General features: G+C 42.1%; 1 protein-coding gene across 3 annotated transcripts in view; it reads left to right on the top strand.

The window, feature by feature from the left end:
- LOC120940783 (cytidine monophosphate-N-acetylneuraminic acid hydroxylase-like) overlaps positions 1-26,528 on the top strand; it is a 182,034-nt gene that overhangs the window by 68,032 nt on the left and 87,474 nt on the right. For all 3 annotated transcript variants that reach the window (XM_040353819.1, XM_040353820.1, XM_040353818.1), the window contains 3 exons: positions 4,317-4,523; positions 11,682-11,773; positions 14,790-14,899. In XM_040353819.1, coding sequence (XP_040209753.1) covers positions 4,318-4,523; positions 11,682-11,773; positions 14,790-14,899 — 408 coding nt within the window. In that variant the 5' untranslated portion in view covers position 4,317. The remainder of the gene's footprint in view (positions 1-4,316; positions 4,524-11,681; positions 11,774-14,789; positions 14,900-26,528) is intronic.

Below are 26,528 nucleotides of genomic sequence, written 5' to 3'. Positions count from 1 at the left end.
ATCTGTGCAGCAGGACGCTCTCTACATGTTAGAGACTTTAAGGAGATGTGAATTACTGGACGTGCCGCAATGCATACTGGGAAATGTAGTTCTTACATGAACTAGCGCCGCAAACCAGGAAGTGAATGAGAGAACAGAAACTAGAATGCCAGAGGTTATATAGATGAAGGAATTTAATAGGTATTTACTCGTTTTTTAACAGAATCATTACACTATTCTGTCTGTCTACCTTGCAGACGATGGGGCATATCCACAAAAGAGATACGACGGAGTAACTGCTGTTCCGCCGTCGTATCCCTGGTCCTAACTATGGAACTGATCCACAGAATCAGTTTCCCATAGTTAGGACTAAGATCCGGCATGTGTAATTGACTTACACTGCCGGATCTTAGGATGCAGTACCGCATCCGCCGCTGGGGGCATTTCGTGTCGAAATGCCGGCTAGCGTATGCAAATTAGGACTTACGGCGATCCACAAAGCTTTTCAGCTTCGTTTTTTCGCTGTAAGTTTTAGTTTGCAAGTGCAAAATTAGGGCTGCTTTTACAAAGTGTAAACTGTTTACACCATGTAAAAGCAGACCCTTCTTCCTCGCGACACGTTTTTTTTTTCAATTTGAATTTTTTTTTTTCCGCCGTATCTTTTTTTTTTCCCCGACGCAACTTTTTTACCCGGCGCGATCCTCAAAACTCGGCGTATCGTAAAAACACGCGATGCACGTCGGGAAAAATGACGTCACGGGCATGCGCAGTACGTCCGGCGCGGGAGTGCGCCTAATTTAAATGGGAATCGCCCATTTGTATTAGGAACGCCTTGCGCCGGACGGAGTTAAGTTGCACTGCCGAAAATTTCCAGGTAAGTGCTTTGAGGATCGGCACCTAACTTGGGAGATTTGCGGCAGTGTAACTTAACTCTGAAAAGTTAAGTTAAGCCCGTTTTTTGTGGATATGCCCCATTAATTTTAGGCAAAAATTTTTTTTCCTTTACAACTCCTTTAATCTTTAAGATGTGTCTATAAGATAGAAATTTGAAAAAATGATTATGTTATAACACGTGCGCCTGCTAGAGGGGTAGATACAGGTGATTTAAAAGAGGTGATATGGCCAGGCTGATATTTGGTATAATGCTGTTACTAGCCATGATTAAGCACTAGCTCAGTGCGAAACGCGTCGGCTGTTCCCCTGTTCCTTTGCTGTAACCTTGTGAAGTGATGTATTTGCTGTTCGTTTGAATAAAAAGACAACCTTTTTGGTTATGGGAGTGCGGCTATCCATTTCCTCTCTTCGTATCTTATGCATGGTCAGTGCATTGCCAGCACCCACGGTATGCTGAGTCAGTCTACTCTACATAGCGACCCACCTGGAGCGGTGATCCTCTTTTTTCTCTAGAGGGGTAGATACAGGCAGGGCCGCTGATAGGCCAGTACAGCTGGCCCAGCTGTACCGGGCCCGGCTGGCAGGGGGGCCCGGGCAGCCTCGACAGAACCAATTAATGTTATAAAAAAAAAAAAACTTCCACAGTCATCCGACCAGCTAATACACAAATAGGGCGCGGAAGAGTATCACTTCTCTTCTCCCGCGCCCGCTCCTCTGCTCTGCTCAGTCTGCAGAATCAAGTCCCGGCCAGCTTGTCCTTCCCTGGCGCCGCGGAGTGATTCTTCTCCCTCCGCGGCGCCAGGGAAGAGAGTGAGAGAAGGCAAAGCAGCGGCCGTTGCAGAAAGGAAAAAAACATTTTTTGTGACACTCCAGGCAGCGAATCCAGGCAGGCAGACAGCACAGCAGCCAGCACTACTACTGCAGTCAAGGAGGAAGTGACTCTGTCCTGTCCAGGAATCAGGATAACAGGTATGAATGTACTTGTTTGGGGGGGGGGCGGGTCAAGATCTTCTGTCTGCAGGCTCACTCTAATTATTATTTCAGGCCTGGCTACCCCACTGTAGCTGAAAGTACAAGATCACATAGCAGAAACCCTAGAGAACAAGACAGTCTGATCACTGAGTAGTGGTAGCATTTAAAGCAGAGGTTCACCCAAAAAATTAATTTTTAACATTACATTCAGCCGAGTTGTCCTAATGACAATCGCCTGTTTTTGTTTTTTTTGTACATAACGTATTTCACCGCCGCTTCCGGGTAGCTCTTCTGCGGGACTGGGCGTTCCTATCTGATTGACAGGCTTCTGACCGTCGCATACTACGCGTCACGAGTTGCCGAAAGAAGCCAAACGTCGGTGCGCAGGCGCCGTATAGAGACGCACCGACGTTCGGCTTCTTTCGGCAACTCATGATGCGCTGTATGCGACCGTCGGAAGCCTGTCAATCAGATAGGAACGCCCAGTCCCGCAGAAGACATACCCAGAAGCGGCGGTAAAATACGGTATGTACAAAAAAAAAAAAAACAGCCGATTGTCATTAGGACAATTCGGCTGAATGTAATGTTAAAATTTTATTTTTGGGTGAACCCCCACTTTAAGGAAAATGTTTCACTGCAAATACATACCTCCCAACCGTCCCGGATTCCACGGGACCCTCCCGCAATTCCAAGTGTGTCCGGGGGTCCCGCGGACTAGACTAGAGTCCCAGAAAACAGGGCCCCAGGCGCGACCTTTAGGGGGAGACATTCCGTGCCTTCTCCTAATTTTCATTTTCTGTGTCCCCGATCTCACCCGCCATGTTTGGTGCCCTGTGATTGGGCATATGGGGGTCATGTGCAGCGTGGGGCTGGCCTGTCTGGGATCGTCTAGAAGTCCCACCTCCGCACATGACCGCTATACGCCCAATCACAGTGCGACGGGAAATACGGACAATGGTGGCGGGAGACAATCACAGTGTGAGCCGCCGGAGCTGCGGTCTTCACCTCCGCCTGTCTCTCTGCTCTGTGTCCCTCGGCGGCAGAGGGGCAGGGCGACTCGGTTCTAAGAGATGGGAGCATGGATGATGGAGGTGCAGTCTTACACCATGGAGCGGGCTGCAGGTGGATGGCGCAGGCGGGGAGTCGGGACAGAGGTAAGGAGGACGGATTTGAACCGAGCTGTGGGGAGGGGGGTGTGTGAGTAGTGCAGGAAGTAGGACGCTTACTGTAGGAGTCAGGGGGGTCAGCGTCTGTGTCAGGTGGGGGTCAGCGTCTGTGTCAGATGGGGGTCAGCGTCTGTGTCAGGTGGGGGTCAGCGTCTGTGTCAGGTGGGGGTCAGCGTCTGTGTCAGGTGGGGGTCAGCGTCTGTGTCAGGTGGGACTCAGCGTCTGTGTCAGGTGGGACTCAGCGTCTGTGTCAGGTGGGGGTCTGTGTCAGGTGGGGGTCAGTGTCTGTGTCAGGTGGGGGTCAGCGTCTGTGTCAGGTGGGGGTCAGCGTAATGTGAGTAGTGCAGAAAGTAGGAGTCAGGTGGATCAGTGTGTTTGTCAGGGGGTCAGATAGATCACATGTGTTCAAAACATGGAAAGAGTGCAGCGCTATGTGGTTAAAATCATGTGTGAAATAAATGTTATACCTTGAAATCCTCTGTAACTCAAAAGATGCAACCTGTAGAATTTTTTAGACCTTGCCTATGGAGATTTTAAAGGGTAAAAGTTTGTTGCCATTCCACAAGCGGGTGCAATTTTTAAGCGTGACATGTGGGGTCAAAATTTACTCGGCGTAACATTATCTTTCACAATATAAAAAAAATTGGGCTAACTTTACTGTTGTCTTGGGTCTGTTCTAATCTGAAAACAGTATTTATTTTGGATAATAAAACTTATAACTGGCTGGAGAAAAATAAATATCACTTGTAGACAAATCTGCACGTTGTTTCAAGGCGGGGTCTGGGGAGGGGCCAAGGGCGGGGCCAGGGGTGTGGCTGAAGGAGGGATCAGGGGTGGAGCTGAAGGGGGCCCCGTCAGGTATGCTGTACGGGGCCCCATGATTTCTATCAGCGGCCCTGGATACAGGTGATTTGATAGAGGTGATATGGCCAGGCTGATATTTGGTATAATGCTGTTATGTCAAAAACTCTAGCTGTACCTTAGGGCTTTACCAATAGATTCATGCTCAAGGTCTGTGTTCTAAGCAGCAGCACTGTGCGTGTGGCCATGTCATTTGAGATGACTGGATTTTCAATGCAAAGCTGTACAACTCATCCATGTAACTGATAGCAGCTTGTATCTTGTATCATTTGCCTGTGAAGCTGATATGCTCTGGTATGCTATGGCACGTCAGATAAGAGTTCTAGGACTTTTCATACCTTGCCTGTTGTATCATACAATTGAAAGCATCGATTTTAACTGTAAGTTTAAATACAAATTTTTTTTTCTCTATCTAATCCATAATTGTTTTATATTTTTTTCTAGTATGGAACAAAGTGCAAACACTCTGCTACATATCACAGCCTCAGAGAAAGAAAATTTAAAAGAAGGGGTAAATTTCTTGAGAAATAAGGAAAGCGGTAAAAATTTCATTGTATTTAAAAATGAAGAGGAAGAGTTACGAGCTTGCAAAAACCTATGTAAACACCAAGGAGGAACCTTCATAAAGGATATTGAGGACCTGGATAGCAGGTAAATACTCTCTCATTCATATTATATTACACAGAAATTGCATGTTATACCAGAACTATTCGTTCAGAGGGAAAGGTGTTGTAAAGCCCCCAGGTTTTTCTTACTTGGACCTGTCCGTTTCACTGATGTGCACGAGCCCAGTGACTCCAGCTGCTGTGTCTGTCCTCATTGGATAGATTAATAGCAGCAGGAGCCATTGGCGCACGGGTGCCCCCATCGAAAGCAGCTCTCCATGGGGGCACCAGATGAAGAGGAGGAGCCAGGAGCTCCACCAGGGCTCCACCAGGGCACCCCAGAAGAAGAGGATCGGGGCCGCTCTGTGCAAAACCATTACACAGAGCAGGTAAGAATAATATGTTTGTTATTTAAAAAAAAAAAAAAAAACTTTAAAATTACTTTTTCTGCTTATGCATTTTCACACAAGTTTAACAGGATTTATAAACAGCCAACTGTTTGTGCAGCACTTTTCAAAATAATAGAAACAGTAAAGTTACATTTCAATTCAGTATATGTGAGTAATGCTTAGGACACACGATCTGATATTTAGATGACAAAAATCACTTTCGAAGTGATCTTATGATAATCTGATCGTCAATAAACAAGCTTTCGAGAGCCGATCACGACAGTTTATCCAACAATATCCAAAGGGACAAGCACGAAAATTTCTCGTGCGATTTCCGTTTAATCAGTACAATATTCGTCTGGAAAAAAACACAGATCAAGACCATGCATACTCGGAAACCATACAATACAACACATTCCAAACCTCTCCCAAGTTGTATATGAGAATTTTCATAACGTTAGGAAACTCTATGTTTTCGATATGAGGCTAGCATGCAACAAAAAACAGAGGATCAATTGTCCAATAATCTCATAGTGTGTATGAGGCATTAAGAGGGCATTGTTTGTGAGAACTTACAACCTAATATAAATATTTTTATTGTAAAAACAAATACATGAAAGAATTTCCTAAGCACTCGGGTTAGAGGGACAACACAACAAAAGTTTCCTATCTGCAGGTTCACTTTTATTTCCACAAATGATATTAATTTATTCTCATATAAATTTAAATGGGAACAAGAACTAGGCTCCACTGCTCAAAGAAGACAAGTTAGAAATGGCTCAACACAGCGAAAAACTCCACTAATATTTGTATAGTTAAAAATTCCTACAAAGTACTGTACAGACCGTACTACACCCTGTGCTTTGCCTAATTTATCCCATTGTACCAGCTGAAAAAATGTACCTAAACATCCATAAAATATTATTAAAGGAAAACATTTTTTTTTTAGGTTTGGATGAAATGGGGAGGGATTAGAACCCCTGTCATGTTTTTACTGCTGTCTGCGCTCCCGTTAGGGAAATTCACCTTCTTTATCTGTCCTGTTTACCATGATCATTGAAAGTAAAGAAAATTACAGATGTCCCCAGAAAAGCAATAGAGGGGAAATCTTCCAATGGGGACACTAGCGGGCAGACCAGGAGGGTTTGAGCCTGCCCACTTGTGACTGCCTTGCAAACTAAGGCTGTCAAGCTTGTTTATAAGTATAGATATCATTCAAATTAACCTGTGCCCAGACTATGCACATTAAAATATTGTTTTTTTTTAATCAAATTGTAAAAACACTTTAAGGGTCCATTCACACCAGGCGCAGTGGGATTGATTTGGCAACTATTCCTGAGACATCCCACCACAGGACAAGGCAAAATTCTTTGTCTCCTTTATGCCTAGCTCACACCACTGCGTTGCTGTGGTCTGCAGGCGGTGTGTGCTGAAAAGCACAGTAGGCCATACTTTTTTCAGTGCAGCACAGTGCAAGGTGAATACTGCTTTGCACAACACAGCATCCAGTTGTGTTTGTGACATTTCCGAAAAGTTATTTTAAAATGAACAGTGCGTTGCGCCAAGATTGGTGCATCGGTATTTCAGGGATCCTGCCAGACCACACCGCCCTTAGCCCTTAAACAAGCCCTAACATCTGTAGCTGAAGGCAGCATGAAGAATTTTATCCTCAAAGACCACAAAAGACAAAAGAGACACTGAAGTCACAGCTCCTTTTACTCTATTTTCACTATTTTCCCTGGCAGCAAGGACTTAAGCAACCTGCTAGATTGCTTTTTTTTTTTTCTTTTTAATTCATCCTTTTTATTTGTTTTATTACAAACAGATAACAAAGAAAAACGGTCTGACCAAACATCATAAGTATATCCAATAACAAAGAGAAAAAAAAACAAAAAATAAAACACAGCTTCGGAGGTCCATTTTACATTTCATTCACCATGCAACATCCCCTGTCTGCTGCGTCTACTATATCCTCATATACAACATCATAATACTTCATATTCATAACCATCTTTAGCCAGATCTTACTCGTATTACCTCCCTTCATATACCTTAGGTTCTTCATATGCACCCAATTGAGGCTCCTCCCCTCCTCTGAATATTTAAAGAGGTTCCATTCCGCCCATGTCTCCAAATAAACCCCCCGTTTCTGCCTAGAGGTCCACACCAAGTCCTCCATCCTATTCAGATCTTCTACTCATTTAAGCCACATCCCTACTGACGGGGGCTGAGTCTGCTTCCACATAGCTGGAATACAAGCTCTTGCTGCATTCAGGAGATGACAAGTGACCGACCTCCTATATCGTTTAACCGCACTATCTGAGTCCTGCAAAAACAAAAAGAAAAAACCTCCGGCAACTCCTCCTCTCTAAATTTTTGCACAATTTCCTGCACCTTCTTCCAAAAACGCTGTATTCTGAGACGGGTCCAGAAGATGTGCATTAACGTCCCTCCTTTTCTCCCGCACCTCCAACATCTATCTAGCATATCTGGGTAACATCTACTTAAAACTGCTGGGGTGCGGTACCACTGTGATCTTAAAATTCATCTCCTGCGTTCTTACACATACTGAGGATTCAAACATATTTTGTATTATCTTATTCTTTTGCTCCTCTGAAAAAACCCTGCCCAGTTCCCGCTCCCACCTATTAAAAAAGGGCAATTGGAAGTCTTCGGTGGGTGTGTTCAACAGTTTGCACATTTTAGAGAGAGTATGTCGAAGCGCCCCGTTCCCATTGCAGTACTCCTCAAATTTTGTTAAATCTTGTTCCAATCTTTTCGGTGAACCCAAGGTATCAAAATAGTGTCGCAGATGTAGTGCCCTCCAAAAGTCCAATTGATAGGATCTAGATCCTACTGTCATCTCCTGAATCGTGGGCCATACTCCTGCCTTTACAAAATGAGAGGCTTGAAACAGGCCCTGTTCTACCAGTTTTCTAAAAGGTCCCTTCATCAATCCTGGTCCAAACTGTGGGTTCCCCAAAATAAGGAAGAGGGGTGAGTTTAATGTTGATAGTTTCCCTTTTGAAAATAACCTATATCCTAACCGCAAGGGGTGCATCTTCAAATCTTTTGCCAGCTCCCTATAACACCATACAGCTCGGTGAAGTAGACCTGCACACTGAGCTTGTTCTAACTCCGGCCAGATTTTCTCCTCCCTATGTCTACTCCAATCAATCAGACGACTCAATAAAGCCTGCTAGATTTCTAATGTAGGCACAGAGGGAGCTATTACAAACCCACCGAAAGCCACCTTGAATATCTTCTGTAATATTTAAAGATTTAAGCGTATGAAAAGCTAAAACTTTTTTTCTAGATTTAAAGTAAGGAAAGGATAAAAACCACTGTTAAAGGGGTCATAAAGGTTAATTTTTTATTTTCTAAATAGGTTCCTTTAAGCTAGTGCATTGTTGGTTCACTTACCTTTTCCTTGATTTTCCCTTCTAAATGTTTTTTTTCTTTGTCTGAATTTCTCACTTCCTGTTCCTCCTCAGTAAGCTTGCCCCCATCATCCGAGCCATTCTGTCTGGGGGTTAGTCAGCGTGCTCGCCCCCTCCCTTGGGACTACATCCCTGCGGGGAGACGCTGTGTTCACAGCGTCTCCCCGCAGGGATGTAGTCCCTGGAGGCACATGCATTCTGATGGATAGATGAGGACAAGTGGACTAAAGGGGAGCCCACCCCTTCTTAAAGGTACAGGAGCACACCAAACACCCAGCATGTAGCTCAATGGCTGCAAAGGTGTTGGTGCATTGCTGGACCAATACAAACACCAATGTGATATGAAAAACAAATCTTCCAATTCTGCTTACTGCAATGGCCAGCTATAGATGGGGGCGGTGGACAAGTTTTTTTTTTTTTAATCCTGGATCCTCCTCTTCTCGGGTCCCTCTTCACTGCTCCTGGCCCCTCCCTCCTGCTGGGTGCCCCAACAGCATGCAGCTTGCTATGGGGGCACCCAAGCCGAGCTGCAGCTCCGTGTGTCCATTCAGACATGGAGCTGCCATTCGGCCTGCCCCATCTTTCTTCGGATTGGCTAACTGACTTTGATTGACAGCTGCAGGATCCAATCGCGCTGCTGCTGTGTCTCAGCCAATCAGGAGGAGAGTCCTGGATGGCCGAGGGACTCGTGGACATCACTGGACAGAGATGGGGCTCAGGTGAGTATTAGGGCATGCTGGAGAGGCTGCTACACACAGAAGACTTTTTATCCTAATGCATAGAATGTATTAAGATACAACACCTTCTGCCTTTACGACTCCTTTAAAGTATTGAAGCACAACAGTGCCAGAGGAAGAGGTCAGCAAAGACTGCTTCTATGTTTCTCTTATGATGGGTTTTTTCTAAATAATCATTATCAATTTCAGACGTATAGCATGCTCTCCAATTTTAAAATAAATTTGCAGTTGGAAGCCACAAACCTAAATCTACATCAATCGACCCGAGATACCTTACGGGCACAATTTCCATTTAAATGGACTTCAAAGCACCTCAAATACTTAGGGATCTTTCTCACACCTGATGTTGGAGACATTTTCACTGCCAATTCCCTACATTCCTGGCTCAATCAAAAGGCATTTCAGTAAATTGTCTGCAAAATTGATGTCCTGGTTCGGAAGGAGCAGTAGTGCGCTCAAGATGAACGAGCTCCTCTATACTTCTTATACCTCTTCTTATACCTCTTTCAAGCCTTGCCGTTATGTATTCCGGTATCTTTTCTTAAACAGATTAGGAGTTTTGGAGATTGCTGTGGGCTGGTAAAGCATGGAATTGCTGTGGGCTGGTAAAGGGTGGCATTAGTTTACCTAATGTACACAAATACCACAGAGAGGCTCATATGGCTCTGATTTTAAAATTGTTTACTCTGATGTCAGGGAAAAGGCGGGAACACTTTAAACAATTCTTTTTTGAATGCTTACTGGGAGACCTCCTGTGGCTTCACCAAAATGTAGCCTACGCTTATTTCTGGCTTCCTGATTACCAGCTTGTCTGATTACCTGTTTTTGCTTCCAAACCCTGGCTTATGATTTGACTACGTTCCTGATCTGTACCATTTTTACCGTTACATTAAAGGTGTGCTTTTTACTGCATTTTCTGTCTCAGCCTGACAACTCCCTATCCCCAGAGTGGGGGCATTACCTTTGTATTACCTTTACTGATCAAAAAAAAAAAAGAATTATGCATATAGCAGTTACTCCCATAGAAGCCACTGGAATTTTTCCCAGGTTCTTCACCACTGGATTGTTCTGCAGCTAGGCACACAATTCTCAATAACCAGGGGTATTGTTTTTATTTTTGGAGAACTTGGATAGGGATGATGGTAATTGAGTGCGAAGCAATGCAGAGGTGGAGGACAGTGAACTCTTTTATGCAAACAGGAAGCAGAAGTCCTTGCATATAGCAAACTGTGAACTTGGCTTGTAATGGGGCAGTTAGAAACTGATTTTTTTCTTTAGAGCACCAAGAGCAGAGCCCCTTCACAAATAACTAGATAGGCTGAGCTCCTCTGTAGTAGAAGCACACAAGCTTATTATCTTAGAGCAATAAAAGCATAGTTCCTTCACAAGGAATTGGATAAACTAAGCTCTTCAGAACACCAGCCGATCTCCTCTTTAGCAACCACACAGCTGACTCCCTAGTACAGGAGGGGTGGCAGCAACCCAAAAGTCTCAAAGACCTCTCAGCAGTCTGTACTGCAATGTCCAGGGTTGCCTCCTTCCAACTTCCAAGTGAAACTTGCCTCCAGTGATACCAAACTCGATCTTCAGCAGACAGCTCCTCAGTCTGCTCTCAGCAGCTTCAGCATCCAGGCCCTCGGGTTGTCCACTTGAGTCCTCATGAACAGCAAGTTGTCAGCGTTGCGCTGGAGGGTAGCAATCTCTCCAGGCTGGACTGATCCTCTGCAGGAAAAGACCCAAAGCCCAGTGTGCTTAAAGAATATATACAATCTCTGAGCATGCCTTCAAGACCCTGCTCCCTGGGTTGCCTAAATATTCATGCTGCCATCTGCATAGCTCCACACCTATGATTCAGAAAGTTCTCACAGCTTTTCTGGACAGAAGCGGGAGCAAACAGCTGAGAACACTGAGCAGACCTAACTAGTCAAAGGCAGCTGCACTGAGTACAGTGAGAAATTACATTTAACTAACACGGCTATTGCAACGATACTGACTACATTGTGACAGGCTAAATTTACATTTACATTATTCAAACTAACAGCTCCACAAAACACAGTGAGCCAACACTAAATCTATCTAATCCTAGCACCCATCTACATACAAATGACCTATAGGGTTTTTATCTCATGTTAAACTGATGAGACGGGATACAAAATATTAGATAGGTGATAGACCCAAAGACCCTACATAAATTGTTCCCTGCTGTGTTGGAGATATCGGAATGAAGAAGGCTCCGTGCTCCATGTTTTTTGGTCTTGTGCAGCTCTTAAGGACTTTTGAATGCAAGTTAAATAATGAAATCCAAATGCCAGTTGAAGCTGCAGCCTCCATAGATATTCAGACGTTTGCCTCTGTTCCTCCACCCTCTAAGTTCCAGAACTATCCAGCAAATTCTGAGAGCTAGGGGGAAGTACCCTAGACCCAGCCCTTGGAGCTCTGCACAGCTAACACAAACAAATTAACCCCAACTTATCTACATAAATAAACTCTAGATGTAAAATACCTAAATGTTTAAGGTTCAGAAAGTCATATTTATATGTGTAAATACTTTTTATACCTTATTTAAATAATATGCCAGTTTGCAATTTATGTTTATGGATGTTATAGAAACAATTGTATGTTTTTCTATGTATGTTAGCATCGTGCGTTGTACAAAGCACAACTGGAGACTGGATGTGAGCTCCATGAAGTATGTCAACCCACCAGACAGCTTCTGTCAAGAAGAACTAGGTAAGGAACCAACAACAATGATAACATGCTCCAACGTATAGATTTGTACAGCATCTAAATAGCTTAGTTAACAGCGACTTTACACATAAGATACACCAAAGCATAAATATGGCTTTGTACGTTTCTTTTCAATGGAAAATGTTATATATTCACTCTATGACATCTTCTTTTTCCTGAAAATGTTAATTGTTGTAGTTAAATAAATATGAAAATCATACTGTAAGTCAAAAGTGGCATTCAGTCCTTGAGCTGTTGCAGGGTGTCCTTCTTTAGCATGGACAGTCTGTTCCTCTGGGCTGGAGCTGCATGAACAATCTGTTCCTCTGGGCTGGAGTTGCAGGCTGTGTGCCCCTTGGTAGGCTGCGATTCTATACACACATAGGGGCAGATCCTCGTACAGCGGCGCATTTATGCGCCGGGCGTAGCGTATCTAAGATACACTACGCCGCCGTAACTTATTTTTATTTTTTTTAATCCACAAAGAATCCGCGCCGTAAGTAACGGCGGCGTAGTGTATCTTTGGCGGCGTAATGGCGCGGAATTCAAATGGCTGTGATGGGGGCGTGTTTTATGTAAATACGTCGTGACCCGACGTAAACGACGTTTTTTTTTAACTGCGCATGCGCCGTCCGTGGGGGTATCCCAGTGCGCATGTTAGAAATTAACCTGGAACAAGCCAATGCTTTCGACGGTGACGTCATTCTACGCAAATCCCTATTCGCAAACGACTTACGCAAACGACATAAAAATTTCAAATTTCTACGCGGGAAGGACGGCCATACTTAACATTGAGTACGCCTCATAACAGTAGCTTTAACTATACGCCGGAAAAAGGCGAACGCAAACGACGTAAAAAAATGCGCCGGACGTACGTTCGTGGATCGCCGTAACTAGCTAATTAGCATACTCAACGCGGAATTCAACGGAAATGCCACCTAGCGGCCGCTGAAAAATTGCATCTTAGATCCGACAGCGTACTAAGACGTACGCCTGTCGGATCGACCCGAGATGCCAGCGTATCTTGTTTTGCGGATACAAAACAAAGATACGACGCAGGAAATTTAAAATTACGCCGGCGTATCAATTTGCTGATCAGTCTGAAGAAGTACCTGCTACATATTCTGTGTATATTATAATGCAAATAAAAGCGCAACGTGTTTTCAAAACATTATATAGATTGTTTTACAGGGCCCTTTACACTTGTGTTTTTTTTTATGCGGCTTGGGACTGCAAAGTCGCATGACAAGTCATACCCTATGATTTCCAATGGGTACCGATCATATCTGTGTGACTTCAAGTCGCAGCGACTTCAAAGTAGTCCATGCACTACTTTTGTATGACTTTGATGCAACTTGAGGGCCATAGATCTTAAGATTACACAGGCATTGCCTCAAGTCACGTAAAATTTGTGCGACTACTTTTAGGTAGTACAAGTGTGAAAGGGGCCTAATAAATATGGGAGGCAACTTTTTTACTTTTCGCTATTTTTAAATGACAGATCTTCTAAATTCACATTTCAATATTGCTTCCCTCTGGTCATATTTTGCAAACATTTTTTTTGCACTAAAGTTCCATGGTAACCGACTTGACATTGGTTCAACTCAGAATACAACTATTATATAGTCAAATAATGAATATATTTTTAAAAGATTACTTTTTTTAAACTGTTATATGGAAATCACTGTACGAATATTAATATTTTATACATATATATAAGAGAAAGAGGCATAAAAATCATTACTGCTTCTAAAGAACCTGGGGATTGGATGTTCCATTGGAGCAGAGGTGAGTGTATTTTCTATCACATATCATGCTTGAGGTGATTGTAACTGTATTAGTGCACTTGCGACAAAAACAATTGAGTACTGTCCGTGATCTTTTTTTTATTTGCACTAACATACACATTTTCAGGACAAGCTTTCGGGGTATGCTCTCTTCTTCAAGGTCCAAGCAGTACTAATTCCCTGAAAGCTTGACCAGAAAAATTGTATGTTAGTGCAAATAAAAAATGTATCACAGACAGTACTCAATTGTTTCTATCAAACATCAAAAAAACAGTACTATCCTCAAGTTTCCTATAGATGCTAAAACGATATCATTCAAGACTTGCTGCTTTGTTGGGACTAAAAAAAATAGCTGTTTATAGGATATTATCCCTATCTTAGTGTAGGAAGGGCCAGCCCAAATTGCCCATCGGGTATGTTACACACACATGTGCTGACAAGGAACATGCTGACAGGCAGAGAAAGCAGACAGTTCCCAGACTATGACAAAACTGTACTACATAAGCGTAGAGAAAGACCAGGCTACCAAACTGACTCTGCTGTTTGAAACAGGTTGCCAAAGGGCCAATTTAAAGGGGTTGTAAAGGTACAATTTTTTTTCCCTAAATAGCTTCCTTTACCTTAGTGCAGTCCTCCTTCACTTACCTCATCCTTCCATTTTGCTTTTAAATGTCCTTATTTATTCTGAGAAATCCTCACTTCCTGTTCTTCTGTCTGTAACTCCATACAGTAATGCAAGGCTTTCTCCCTGGTGTGGAGTGTCGTGCTCGCCCCCTTTTCTACAAAAGAGTCAGGACGCTCTCTACATTGCAGATAAAGAAAGGAGCTGTGTGTTAGTGGGCATCCTGACTCTCCTGTAGTCCAAGGGAGGGGCGAGCATGACACTCCACACCAGGGAGAAAGCCTTGCATTACTGTGTGGAGTTGCAGACAGAAGCACAGGAAGTGAGGATTTCTCAGAATAAATAAGGACATTTAAATGCAAAATGGAAGGATGAGGTAAGTGAAGGAGGACTGCACTAAGGTAAAGGAAGCTATTTAGGGGGGGGGGGGTATTTTTTCATTGTGCTATTTAATAACTGTGAATGAGCTATGGCATATGTGCAAGGAGTAGTAGAAACACATAATTATAAATTGTATGTTCTTCGATAAAAGTTTACCAATCACAATGTGTCTCGTATTCACTTGGAATTATTTACATAAACTAATGTATTATTCTACATTTTTGAGCAGTCATTGAAAAAAATGAAGACAACAGTATTTCCCTTGTGGAACTGGATCCTCCAAATCCCTGGGACTCTGATCCAAAGATTCCAGTAGACTTGGAAGTAGGGGAGTTACAGGTATGCTTCTCAATTTAAAAGAATGAATAACATTTTTGCAGTGTATTTAGTTATGCTTTTTACTCATACTTCTAGCATTCATATATGCTACATTAAATATGTCACAAACCTGAGCATTTCAAGCTGTACAATAAATGCAAACATGCATAAGTACAAGTTACTTTTAGTAAAGGAAAATGCCTGGCAAAAGAGTAAGTAGATCTAAAAAAGGCAACTGAGTACTGTATACTGTATATGTAAATCTACAATGTCTCTTCAGAGGTTAAACTTTGTCCCATCCCCAACTCACAAGCCTTTTTTATTTGTCCTTTTAAGTGATGGACAACATCAGCTATTAACAGGGAGGGGGGTCTCAGACGTAGGAAAAAACAGGTCTGTACTATACATTTACATGAAAAGTCAAGATTTACACTTGCCTATCAATCTATTTGGTATACTATACAATGTTGTGTAGAGCCTCCTCAAAACAGCCTCTAATTGATGGAGATTTCAGATTCTTTTGAAATTCTGATCCATGTTGACATAATTGCATTAAACAATTCTTGCAGATTTGTAAACTGCACGTTCATCCTGTGAATCTTCTGTTCTACCACAACCCACCGGTATTCTATTGGATTCAGATCCATTGACTGGCCTACTATCAGCCAGTAACAGTGTTCCTGGTTGCTAGCCACCCCGTTAGAGTGTCACCATACCAGTGCAGTGCAGCCAGCCAGTGTCCCTGATTGCAGCCAAACCAGTACAGTTTTGCTAGACTAGTGCAGTCAGCAACACTGTCCCTGATCCCCCCCACGCCAATGCAGTGTAGCCTATGCCTGTCACCTGTACTGACCCTTATCTGTTGTAGTCCCAGCCATCCCCTGTGGACCCCTGTAACCACAGGAACTATTTTGTCCACCATTTGTTCAATATTCTGTACTTCCTGGCCAGTGAACATAGTATTCCTGGGAGCAATAAAGAACGTAGCATTCTTGGTGACGCTACAATAAGCTAATTTCCCTGATCACGCATACGAGCATTACAGTACAACTGTTTTCTGTTTTGGACACAATGGGGTACATTCAGATAGATTAGCGGATCTAAAGATCCGCGTAATCTATCTGATTTATGATCCGCCGGCGCAAGTTTTTGAGGCTAGTGCTGTATTCAGAAAGCACTTACCTCAAAACTTGCGGCGGCGTATCGTTAATCCCCTGGCGAAATTCAGGGGGCGTCTACAATTTAAATCATCTCAAAAATATTCCGATTGCACACCTTCCGGCAAAATGGCCAAGTAGTAAAAGGGTGCTGAAACGATCACCGGCTGGGAACCGGAAAGCAAATCATATATATATATATTCGCCAGCACACCAGGGATCATAACGTCCAAAGATTTAATGCATATCTATTATTTCAAAAAGAGCAACGTTTCGAGGCCACGCAGGACCTCTTCGTCAGGCAAAAAGATACAAACACAATAAAGCAAACAATTATTTATAAGAAGCTGTCACCAATGAAAATCTTTGAAAAATAAAACCCACCCACCCCAAACACCTCCTCCCTCTACCCACCCATCCAATCAGGAGTCTACATCGGGTATGTTATGCAAGCACCTATTAGTGATCAGTTAATCACAAACAGGCATAAGCAAAGAGTCACATGGGGTACATACCCCCAGCTGTGTTCACGGTCAAAACAGCGATCACATAGCTGCTCAGTTGTACATTGCCAGAAAAAATGTATAAATCCCATACCTGCAAAAGGAGCTATCCATGTACCCCTCCGCTGTGTCATCGATCGTAATCACGATCGCACAGCTGATACCACGTGTGCTGTCCTGTGGTATCCCTCAGCCAATGACAGTCTGCAAAATTGCAGTCAGCGTCGTTGTGCGGCCGCCGTCGCCATAGAGACAATGACGTCGGCGCGTCACACGTCGGCTAATCAGCTTCGACCAATGTGACAGTGAGGCTTGGAAAGCAAGCCTACGTCACATGTTACAAGGGGCCAAGGAGAGCGCAGTTTAACAGTTCAGGTCAATGTGACAGCGAGGCTTGAAAAGCAAGCCCCTGTCACATGGTAGCAGGGGTCAAGGAGAGCGCAGCCTGACAATTCAGGCTAATGTGACAGCGCGACTTGTAAAACAAGCCACTGTGATATGGTCCAAGGGGAGGTACTACAGAGGAAGCGTGCTATATTCACCCAGGATAAGATAATAAGTGAAGAAAAGAAGAAACTTTTTTAAAAAAAGGATAAAATGACTAATGATAAGCACCAATACAGAACCAAACACCTAAATAGATAGACAAAAGAGAAAAAAAGAGAAAAAGAATAAAGAAAAAAAGAAAAAAAGATAAAATTAAACAATAATAAACAACTAGAAAAAATGTAAAAATAAAGAATATGAATGCAAATAAAAATAATAATAAATGTAAATTAACATAAATACATATAAATATAAAAATAAAAATAAAAATAAATATAAATAAATAAAAATAAAAATAAAAATAAAAATGAAAATAAAAATGAAAATAAATAAATGCAAATAAAAATAAAAATAGAAAAATAAAAATAAAAATAAAGATAAATAAAAATAAAACAAAAATAAAACAAAACAAGGCAGAAATCAAAAAACAAAACAAAGTGAAATTACTGAAACAAAAGAAAAGAAAAAGCGAAAGAAAATACCGAAAAACAAAAAGGTAAAAAGCACCAGGGTGAACAGACTATTAAAAAAGTGTAAGATATGACATGTAGACACAATACAAAGGGCTAACGGTCCGGGTGAGAACACCGACAGACAAATGGTCACTCAAAAACGAGCCATATCAATGTACATCCTATATCAAACCTGCCTAAAGGTCTAAGTTGATGGGGTCATCGTCCATACATAGTCAAATGTAAAAATGTCTACATTGTCAACCATGAAAAAAGAAAAAACAAAAATACAGTTAAAAGAAGCCCACGGGGGCTTGAAAAAAACCGATGGTATAAGCAATACCATATGGCATGTCATTCCTAATACGCAATGGCAAGATAAGATCAGAGAATAACATTAAATAAATACGACGGCGCAAGAATAATATGTGATTGAAAAAGAACACTAGATAGATAAGCTTAATCAAAGGCCATAAAGGCATTGCATAGGGGAGCTTAATGGAAGACACAGCGATCAATCAGCGATCATCTATAAAGCACGTCAGAGACAAATTAGCGTTCAACCCACCAGGTTGCACTGTCCCTAATGTGTGTATCCAATAGGCCTCGTGGCAAAGTAGTGCTCGATTCCGATCACCACCCCTATAGGGTGCTTTAACGTGTTCAATAACCATACCCCGGAGTTCGTGGATCTGGTGTTTGACTGTCACGAAATGTAAAGCCACAGGTTTGTTAAAGTCTACCTGTTCCCCCTTGGCGGTTTTAGTCAGGGCTACCCTAATGTCACTCCGATGTTTTTGGAAACGCTTCTTAAATGGGCCTATAGTCTTTCCAACATATACCAATGTACAGGGACATTTTAGAATATAGACACAGAAGTCGGTGTTGCAGTTTAAATATTCGCGTATAGGATAGCGACCTCCCATATGTGGATGTGAAAAATATTCACCACAAATAAGGGAGTTGCATACATTACAGTTATAGCATCTAAAACATCCGGTTTTGAGGGATATCTTAGTTGCCGTCTTCGCGTACTTGTGTCGTGGGTCAGCCTGTACTAGATGGTCTCGTAGCGTTTTTCCGCGTTTGTACGCCATCATTGGTTTGGTCTTGATTGCAGGACTCAAAGATCTATCTGACTGCAATATTTTCAAATTGCGTTCCGTGGCGCATTTGATTGTGCCTGACTCTTGGTTGTACGTGTGAACTAGCATAGGGCACGAACTAGCCCTAGAACTTTTGCTGCTACCAGTTAATGCCTTATCTAGAGCTTGATCCAGAATTGGTCTGGGATAACCACGTTCGAGAAATTTCTGGTACATGATATCAAGTTCTTTCTTTTTATCTTCCTCATCTGAGCAGATCCGTAAGACCCGTACAAACTGTGAGATCGGCAAATTGTGGCGTAAATGTGTTGGATGTGCACTCTGAAAGTGTAGCAGAGTGTTTCTATCGGTGGGTTTAGTATATAGGGATGTGGTCATACTACCACCAGTGATGGTGATAAGTACATCGAGGAATGGAATACATTCACCCGAAATCTCTGGGTTAAACACAATCCCTGGGAAAATGCTGTTAATATACTCCACAAATTTCACAAAGTCCGTCTCACTCCCCGTCCATATAAAAAAGACGTTGTCTATATATCTCATCCATTTTTTTACATATTGATGAAACAAAGGAGATGGATAAATATACACCTCTTCCAGATAGCCTACAAACAAGTTAGCAAAAGAGGGAGCTGCGGAGCTCCCCATAGCTGTCCCTCTAATCTGTGTATACATCGTTCCTTCAAATCTGAAATGATTGTTCACCAAAATAAATTCAAGACATTCAATAACAAAAGCCCTTGGTAACTCAAGGGAACCTCGTTTAGACAAGAAATGATCAACAGCCTGAAGACCAGCCTCATTGGGTATGCAGGTATATGGTGAGGAAATGTCCATTGTGGCAAGCTTCCAACCGTCATCAAATGTGGAGGAGGGACCAAGTTTGTCAAGGAAATCACCCGTATCACGGATGTATGCTGGTAAATCCTTGACTACCGGTTGTAGATAATAATCCACAACCTGGGCCAATGGCTGGGTGACAGAACCAGTGCCGGAAACTATAGGCCGAAATTTAAGGGGCGTGATGCCCTTATGGATCTTAGGCAATCCATATATGACAGGCGTACGACCCACCGAGAATCCATCGAGCGACAGTGAGGCCGGAACCACTGCAGGCAACAAACACGCGGGAAACGCCAGTAACGGAAACCTTTTTCCGGTTGCCGGCGGAAACGCAGATCCAGGAGGGGCATCAAGAAATCCGGTCCCCCCTTTACCTCGCATGAACACGAGACGGGGAACCGGGCGTGCCCGGTGATTAACCTCTCTTTAAGACCAATCACTGAGGGTGAATCCAAATTGTTGTCCAAGGGTCTGTCATTTTGCCCCGCTAACAGATTACATTTATTTGACTTTGAAGTAGAGATGTTCAAGTTTGAACGTACCTTGAAAATTAAACAATTCTTTCACAATCAACCTATGTCATTATCTAAAGTACCGTCTCCATTTAGACTAAAGAGTAAGTTTATTCCTCCAGGACAATTTCATTCGATCGAAAGCTACATCAGAACGATCAAACATGATGTCGTTCATAAAGCCTCCAAAAACGCACAGACCAATTTGGGACCTATGGACTTTTCAGCATTGAAATCCCTCAAGAATGACAGAAACATCATAATTAAGCCCGCCGATAAAGGCGAGGGGTGGTTATCATGGACTATAGTGATTACAGGGAGGGAATGCTTTCCATGTTGGCTGACACGTCTAGTTATTTATTATTGGGGAGTGATCCCCTATTGAGTACCAAGAATGGTTTGGCGAGACTGATCGGTATCGGTCGGACCAATGGCTGGTTGACAGACGAGGTTGCTGATTTTTTGTACAACGAATTTCCTCGTACGCCTGTCATATATGAATTGCCTAAGATCCATAAGGGCATCACGCCCCTTAAATTTCGGCCTATAGTTTCCGGCACTGGTTCTGTCACCCAGCCATTGGCCCAGGTTGTGGATTATTATCTACAACCGGTAGTCAAGGATTTACCAGCATACATCCGTGATACGGGTGATTTCCTTGACAAACTTGGTCCCTCCTCCACATTTGATGACGGTTGGAAGCTTGCCACAATGGACATTTCCTCACTATATACCTGCATACCCAATGAGGCTGGTCTTCAGGCTGTTGATCATTTCTTGTCTAAACGAGGTTCCCTTGAGTTACCAAGGGCTTTTGTTATTGAATGTCTTGAATTTATTTTGGTGAACAATCATTTCAGATTTGAAGGAACGATGTATACACAGATTAGAGGGACAGCTATGGGGAGCTCCGCAGCTCCCTCTTTTGCTAACTTGTTTGTAGGCTATCTGGAAGAGGTGTATATTTATCCATCTCCTTTGTTTCATCAATATGTAAAAAAATGGATGAGATATATAGACGACGTCTTTTTTATATGGACGGGGAGTGAGACGGACTTTGTGAAATTTGTGGAGTATATTAACAGCATTTTCCCAGGGATTGTGTTTAACCCAGAGATTTCGGGTGAATGTATTCCATTCCTCGATGTACTTATCACCATCACTGGTGGTAGTATGACCACATCCCTATATACTAAACCCACCGATAGAAACACTCTGCTACACTTTCAGAGTGCACATCCAACACATTTACGCCACAATTTGCCGATCTCACAGTTTGTACGGGTCTTACGGATCTGCTCAGATGAGCAAGATAAAAAGAAAGAACTTGATATCATGTACCAGAAATTTCTCGAACGTGGTTATCCCAGACCAATTCTGGATCAAGCTCTAGATAAGGCATTAACTGGTAGCAGCAAAAGTTCTAGGGCTAGTTCGTGCCCTATGCTAGTTCACACGTACAACCAAGAGTCAGGCACAATCAAATGCGCCACGGAACGCAATTTGAAAATATTGCAGTCAGATAGATCTTTGAGTCCTGCAATCAAGACCAAACCAATGATGGCGTACAAACGCGGAAAAACGCTACGAGACCATCTAGTACAGGCTGACCCACGACACAAGTACGCGAAGACGGCAACTAAGATATCCCTCAAAACCGGATGTTTTAGATGCTATAACTGTAATGTATGCAACTCCCTTATTTGTGGTGAATATTTTTCACATCCACATATGGGAGGTCGCTATCCTATACGCGAATATTTAAACTGCAACACCGACTTCTGTGTCTATATTCTAAAATGTCCCTGTACATTGGTATATGTTGGAAAGACTATAGGCCCATTTAAGAAGCGTTTCCAAAAACATAGGAGTGACATTAGGGTAGCCCTGACTAAAACCGCCAAGGGGGAACAGGTAGACTTTAACAAACCTGTGGCTTTACATTTCGTGACAGTCAAACACCAGATCCACGAACTCCGGGGTATGGTTATTGAACACGTTAAAGCACCCTATAGGGGTGGTGATCGGAATCGAGCACTACTTTGCCGCGAGGCCTATTGGATACACACATTAGGGACAGTGCAACCTGGTGGGTTGAACGCTAATTTGTCTCTGACGTGCTTTATAGATGATCGCTGATTGATCGCTGTGTCTTCCATTAAGCTCCCCTATGCAATGCCTTTATGGCCTTTGATTAGGCTTATCTATCTAGTGTTCTTTTTCAATCACATATTATTCTTGCGCCGTCGTATTTATTTAAAGTTATTCTCTGATCTTATCTTGCCATTGCGTATTAGGAATGACATCCCATATGGTATTGCTTATACCATCGTTTTTTTTCAAGCCCCCGTGGGCTTCTTTTAACTGTATTTTTGTTTTTTCTTTTTTCATGGTTGACAATGTAGACATTTTTACATTTGACTATGTATGGACGATGACCCCATCAACTTAGACCTTTAGGCAGGTTTGATATAGGATGTACATTGATATGGCTAGTTTTTGAGTGACCATTTGTCTGTCGGTGTTCTCACCCGGACCGTTAGCCCTTTGTATTGTGTCTACATGTCATATCTTACACTTTTTTAATAGTCTGTTCACCCTGGTGCTTTTTACCTTTTTGTTTTTCGGTATTTTCTTTCGCTTTTTCTTTTCTTTTGTTTCAGTAATTTCACTTTGTTTTGTTTTTTGATTTCTGCCTTGTTTTGTTTTATTTTTGTTTTATTTTTGTTTTATTTTTATTTATCTTTATTTTTATTTGTATTTTTCTATTTTTATTTTTATTTGCATTTATTTATTTTCATTTTTATTTTTATTTTTATTTTTATTTTTATTTATATTTATTTATATTTATATTTATTTTTATTTTTATTTTTCTATTTATATGTATTTATGTTAATTTACATTTATTATTATTTTTATTTTCATTCATATTCTTTATTTTTACATTTTTTCTAGTTGATTATTATTGTTTAATTTTATCTTTTTTTCTTTTTTTCTTTATTCTTTTTCTCCTTTTTTTCTCTTTTGTCTATCTATTTAGGTGTTTGGTTCTGTATTGGTGCTTATCATTAGTCATTTTATCCTTTTTTTAAAAAAGTTTCTTCTTTTCTTCACTTATTATCTTATCCTGGGTGAATATAGCACGCTTCCTCTGTAGTACCTCCCCTTGGACCATATCACAGCGGCTTGTTTTACAAGTCGCGCTGTCACATTAGCCTGAATTGTCAGGCTGCGCTCTCCTTGACCCCTGCTACCATGTGACAGGGGCTTGCTTTTCAAGCCTCGCTGTCACATTGACCTGAACTGTTAAACTGCGCTCTCCTTGGCCCCTTGTAACATGTGACGTAGGCTTGCTTTCCAAGCCTCACTGTCACATTGGTCGAAGCTGATTGGCCGAGCCGACGTGTGACGCGCCGACGTCATTGTCTCTATGGCGACGGCGGCCGCACAACGACGCTGACTGCAATTTTGCAGACTGTCATTGGCTGAGGGATACCACAGGACAGCACACGTGGTATCAGCTGTGCGATCGTGATTACGATCGATGACACAGCGGAGGGGTACATGGATAGCTCCTTTTGCAGGTATGGGATTTATACATTTTTTCTGGCAATGTACAACTGAGCAGCTATGTGATCGCTGTTTTGACCGTGAACACAGCTGGGGGTATGTACCCCATGTGACTCTTTGCTTATGCCGTTTGTGATTAACTGATCACTAATAGGTGCTTGCATAACATACCCGATGTAGACTCCTAATTGGATGGGTGGGTAGAGGGAGGAGGTGTTTGGGGTGGGTGGGTTTTATTTTTCAAAGATTTTCATTGGTGACAGCTTCTTATATATAATTGTTTGCTTTATTGTGTTTGTATCTTTTTGCCTGACGAAGAGGTCCTGCGTGGCCTCGAAACGTTGCTCTTTTTGAAATAATAGATATGCATTAATTCTTTGGACGTTATGATCCCTGGTGTGCTGGCGAATATATATATATACAATTTAAATCAGGCGCGTTCCCGCGCCGATCCAACAGCGCCGTCCGCGATTTTTCCCAGCGTGCATTGCTCCAAATGACGTCGCTAGGACGTCATTGGTTTCGGCATGAGCGTAACTTGCATCCGGCCGTATTCTGAATCGACTTACGCAAACGGCGTAAAAATTCAAAACTCGGAGCGGGGAACGACGGCCATACTTAACATAGGACACTTCTCACATAGCAGGGGTAACTATACGCCAGAAAAAGCCGAACGCAAGCGACGTAAAAAAAAAAAACGACGGAAAGGCGTTCGTTTCTGAAATGGTGGAACTCCTCATTTGCATATTTGTTGCGTCCAAAAAAACGAAACGCCACCTAGCAGCCAGCGGGAGATTGCAGCCTAAGATCCGACGATGTAAGTCACTTACACCTGTCGGATCTTAGGGAGATCTATGCGGAACCTGATTCTATGAATCAGCCGCATAGATCCGACCATCGGTACTCAGAGATACGACGGTGTATCAGGAGATACGCCGTCGTATCTCTATCTGAATCCGGGCCTAAGTTGGTGATGATTGGTTTCTGTGACACACATTTCAAACATTTAAGAAGTTGCACACATATGGTATTTCCAAGTAATTCTAAGAATATCCATGTTGTGTGTGAGAAATATTTTCTTGTCAAAGAGTTTTTTAAGATTTACAATACAATGGAAAGTAAAGGTGATACTCGAACATATGAGACCCATCATGCATCGTATAGACAAGATGATAAACATCCAAACATACATAGTCACGTATGGGAAGAATAGAAACTTAGCGTTACTAAGGTAGGGTAAGCTTGCAATCCATTACTGGTATAGTTTGCAAACAGTAAAGGGGTAATCAGTCATCGCTGGAGTGGTAGATAATTAAAGCTTATTATCAATTGGTGACTCGGAAGAGGGAGACGATGTATCATGTGGGTGCTGAAGGTTACTGGGGATGAACCATGAAAGAAAAGGGGTAGTGAGAAAAGATAGTATGAGTGTGAGCGGATCCAGTGATCTAAATCATTACGTGGTCCATGAGTGAATACTGTTAGGCCACGTACACACGGTCGGTCAAAACCGATGAAAACGGACTAAAGGACCGTTTCATCGGTCAAAACCGATGGTGTGTGGGCCCCATCGGTCAGTTATCCTTCGGTCAAAAAAAAGAGAACTTGCTTTAAAATTGAACCGATGGACTGATAACCGATAGGTCAAAACCGACAGTTAGTATGCAAAAGCATTGGTTAAAAACCCGCGCATGCTCAGAATCAAGTCGACGCATGCTTGGAAGCATTGAACTTCGTTTTTCTCTGCACGTCGTTGTGTTTAACGTCACCGCGTTGGACTCGATCGTTTTTTTAACTGATGATGTGTAGGCACATCAGACCATCAGTCAGCTTCATCGGTGAACCGATGAGAACGGTCCTTCGGAAATAGTACAAGCGCAGGTGAGAAGCTGCAGTGAGAAATACTGTATTTTATTACATTGACAACTTTGCGTAAAAAATACTTTCATTTCTTTCAAAATCTTAAAAAAATTGTAGCAAAAAATTAAATCTTTAACAGAGTCCCTTCAAAATACCTTTAGGTGTTTACTCTCCAAAATATGGTCAGTTATGGGTGGTTTACACTGTAGTGGTGCTCCAGAGCCTCCAAAAATGTGATAGCTAGTCAGTAAATTAAATGCATAATGTATGTCTCTTGAAAGCCTGAAGGTGCTTATTGGATTTTGGGCACTCTATGTGGCTAGGTTGGGGAAAAGTTTCACATATTTGGTATCTGCATACTTGGGAGGAGTGGTAGAATGTGTTTTGGGGTTTCATTCTAAGTATGCCCATGCTGTGTGTGAGAAATATTTTATTACATTAACAACTTTCTGTAAAAGATACATTTTTATTTTCTTTCCACTTTTTCAAAAACTTGTGGCAACAAATTAAATCTTTAAAATACTCACTATGCCTGTTAAAAAAATATCTTGGGGCATCTGTTTTCCAAAATGTAGTCATTTTGTGGGTGTTTCTACTGTCCTGGCTCTCCAGGGCCTCCAGAGACCTGATAGGTAGTCAAGAAATGAGATGTCGAATTTATGCCTCTTAAGAGCCCAAGGTGCTTTGTGGATTTTTAAGCACCCCTGTGTGGTTAGGCTGCAAAAAATCTCACATAAGTGGTATCCCCATTATCGGGAGAAACAGCAGAGGGTGTTTTTGGTTGTAATTCTAAGTATACCCATGCATTGTGTGAAAAATATCGTAATAATTAACAGCTGTGTGTAAAAAAAAAATTGTTAATTTTGTGGGTGTTTATTTATGCGTGCCTGAAAGTACTTATTGGGTTTTGAGCTCATCTATTTTTCTAGGCAGCAAAAAAGTGTTACATACAGTATATGTTATCCCCATACTGGGGAGGAATAGCACAGAATGTCTTCGGGTGTATATCTAAAGCTGGCCATACATGTGTCAAATTCCGAAATAATTTTCTTTAGAAAAACGTAACTAAGAATTTTCTTTTGAATTTTACACCATTAG

Source organism: Rana temporaria, chromosome 5 (genome assembly GCF_905171775.1).
Source record: "Rana temporaria chromosome 5, aRanTem1.1, whole genome shotgun sequence".
Classification (NCBI taxonomy): domain Eukaryota; kingdom Metazoa; phylum Chordata; class Amphibia; order Anura; family Ranidae; genus Rana; species Rana temporaria.
Note: the sequence above shows the minus strand (reverse complement) of the source record. Positions and strands in the feature narration are given on the sequence as shown.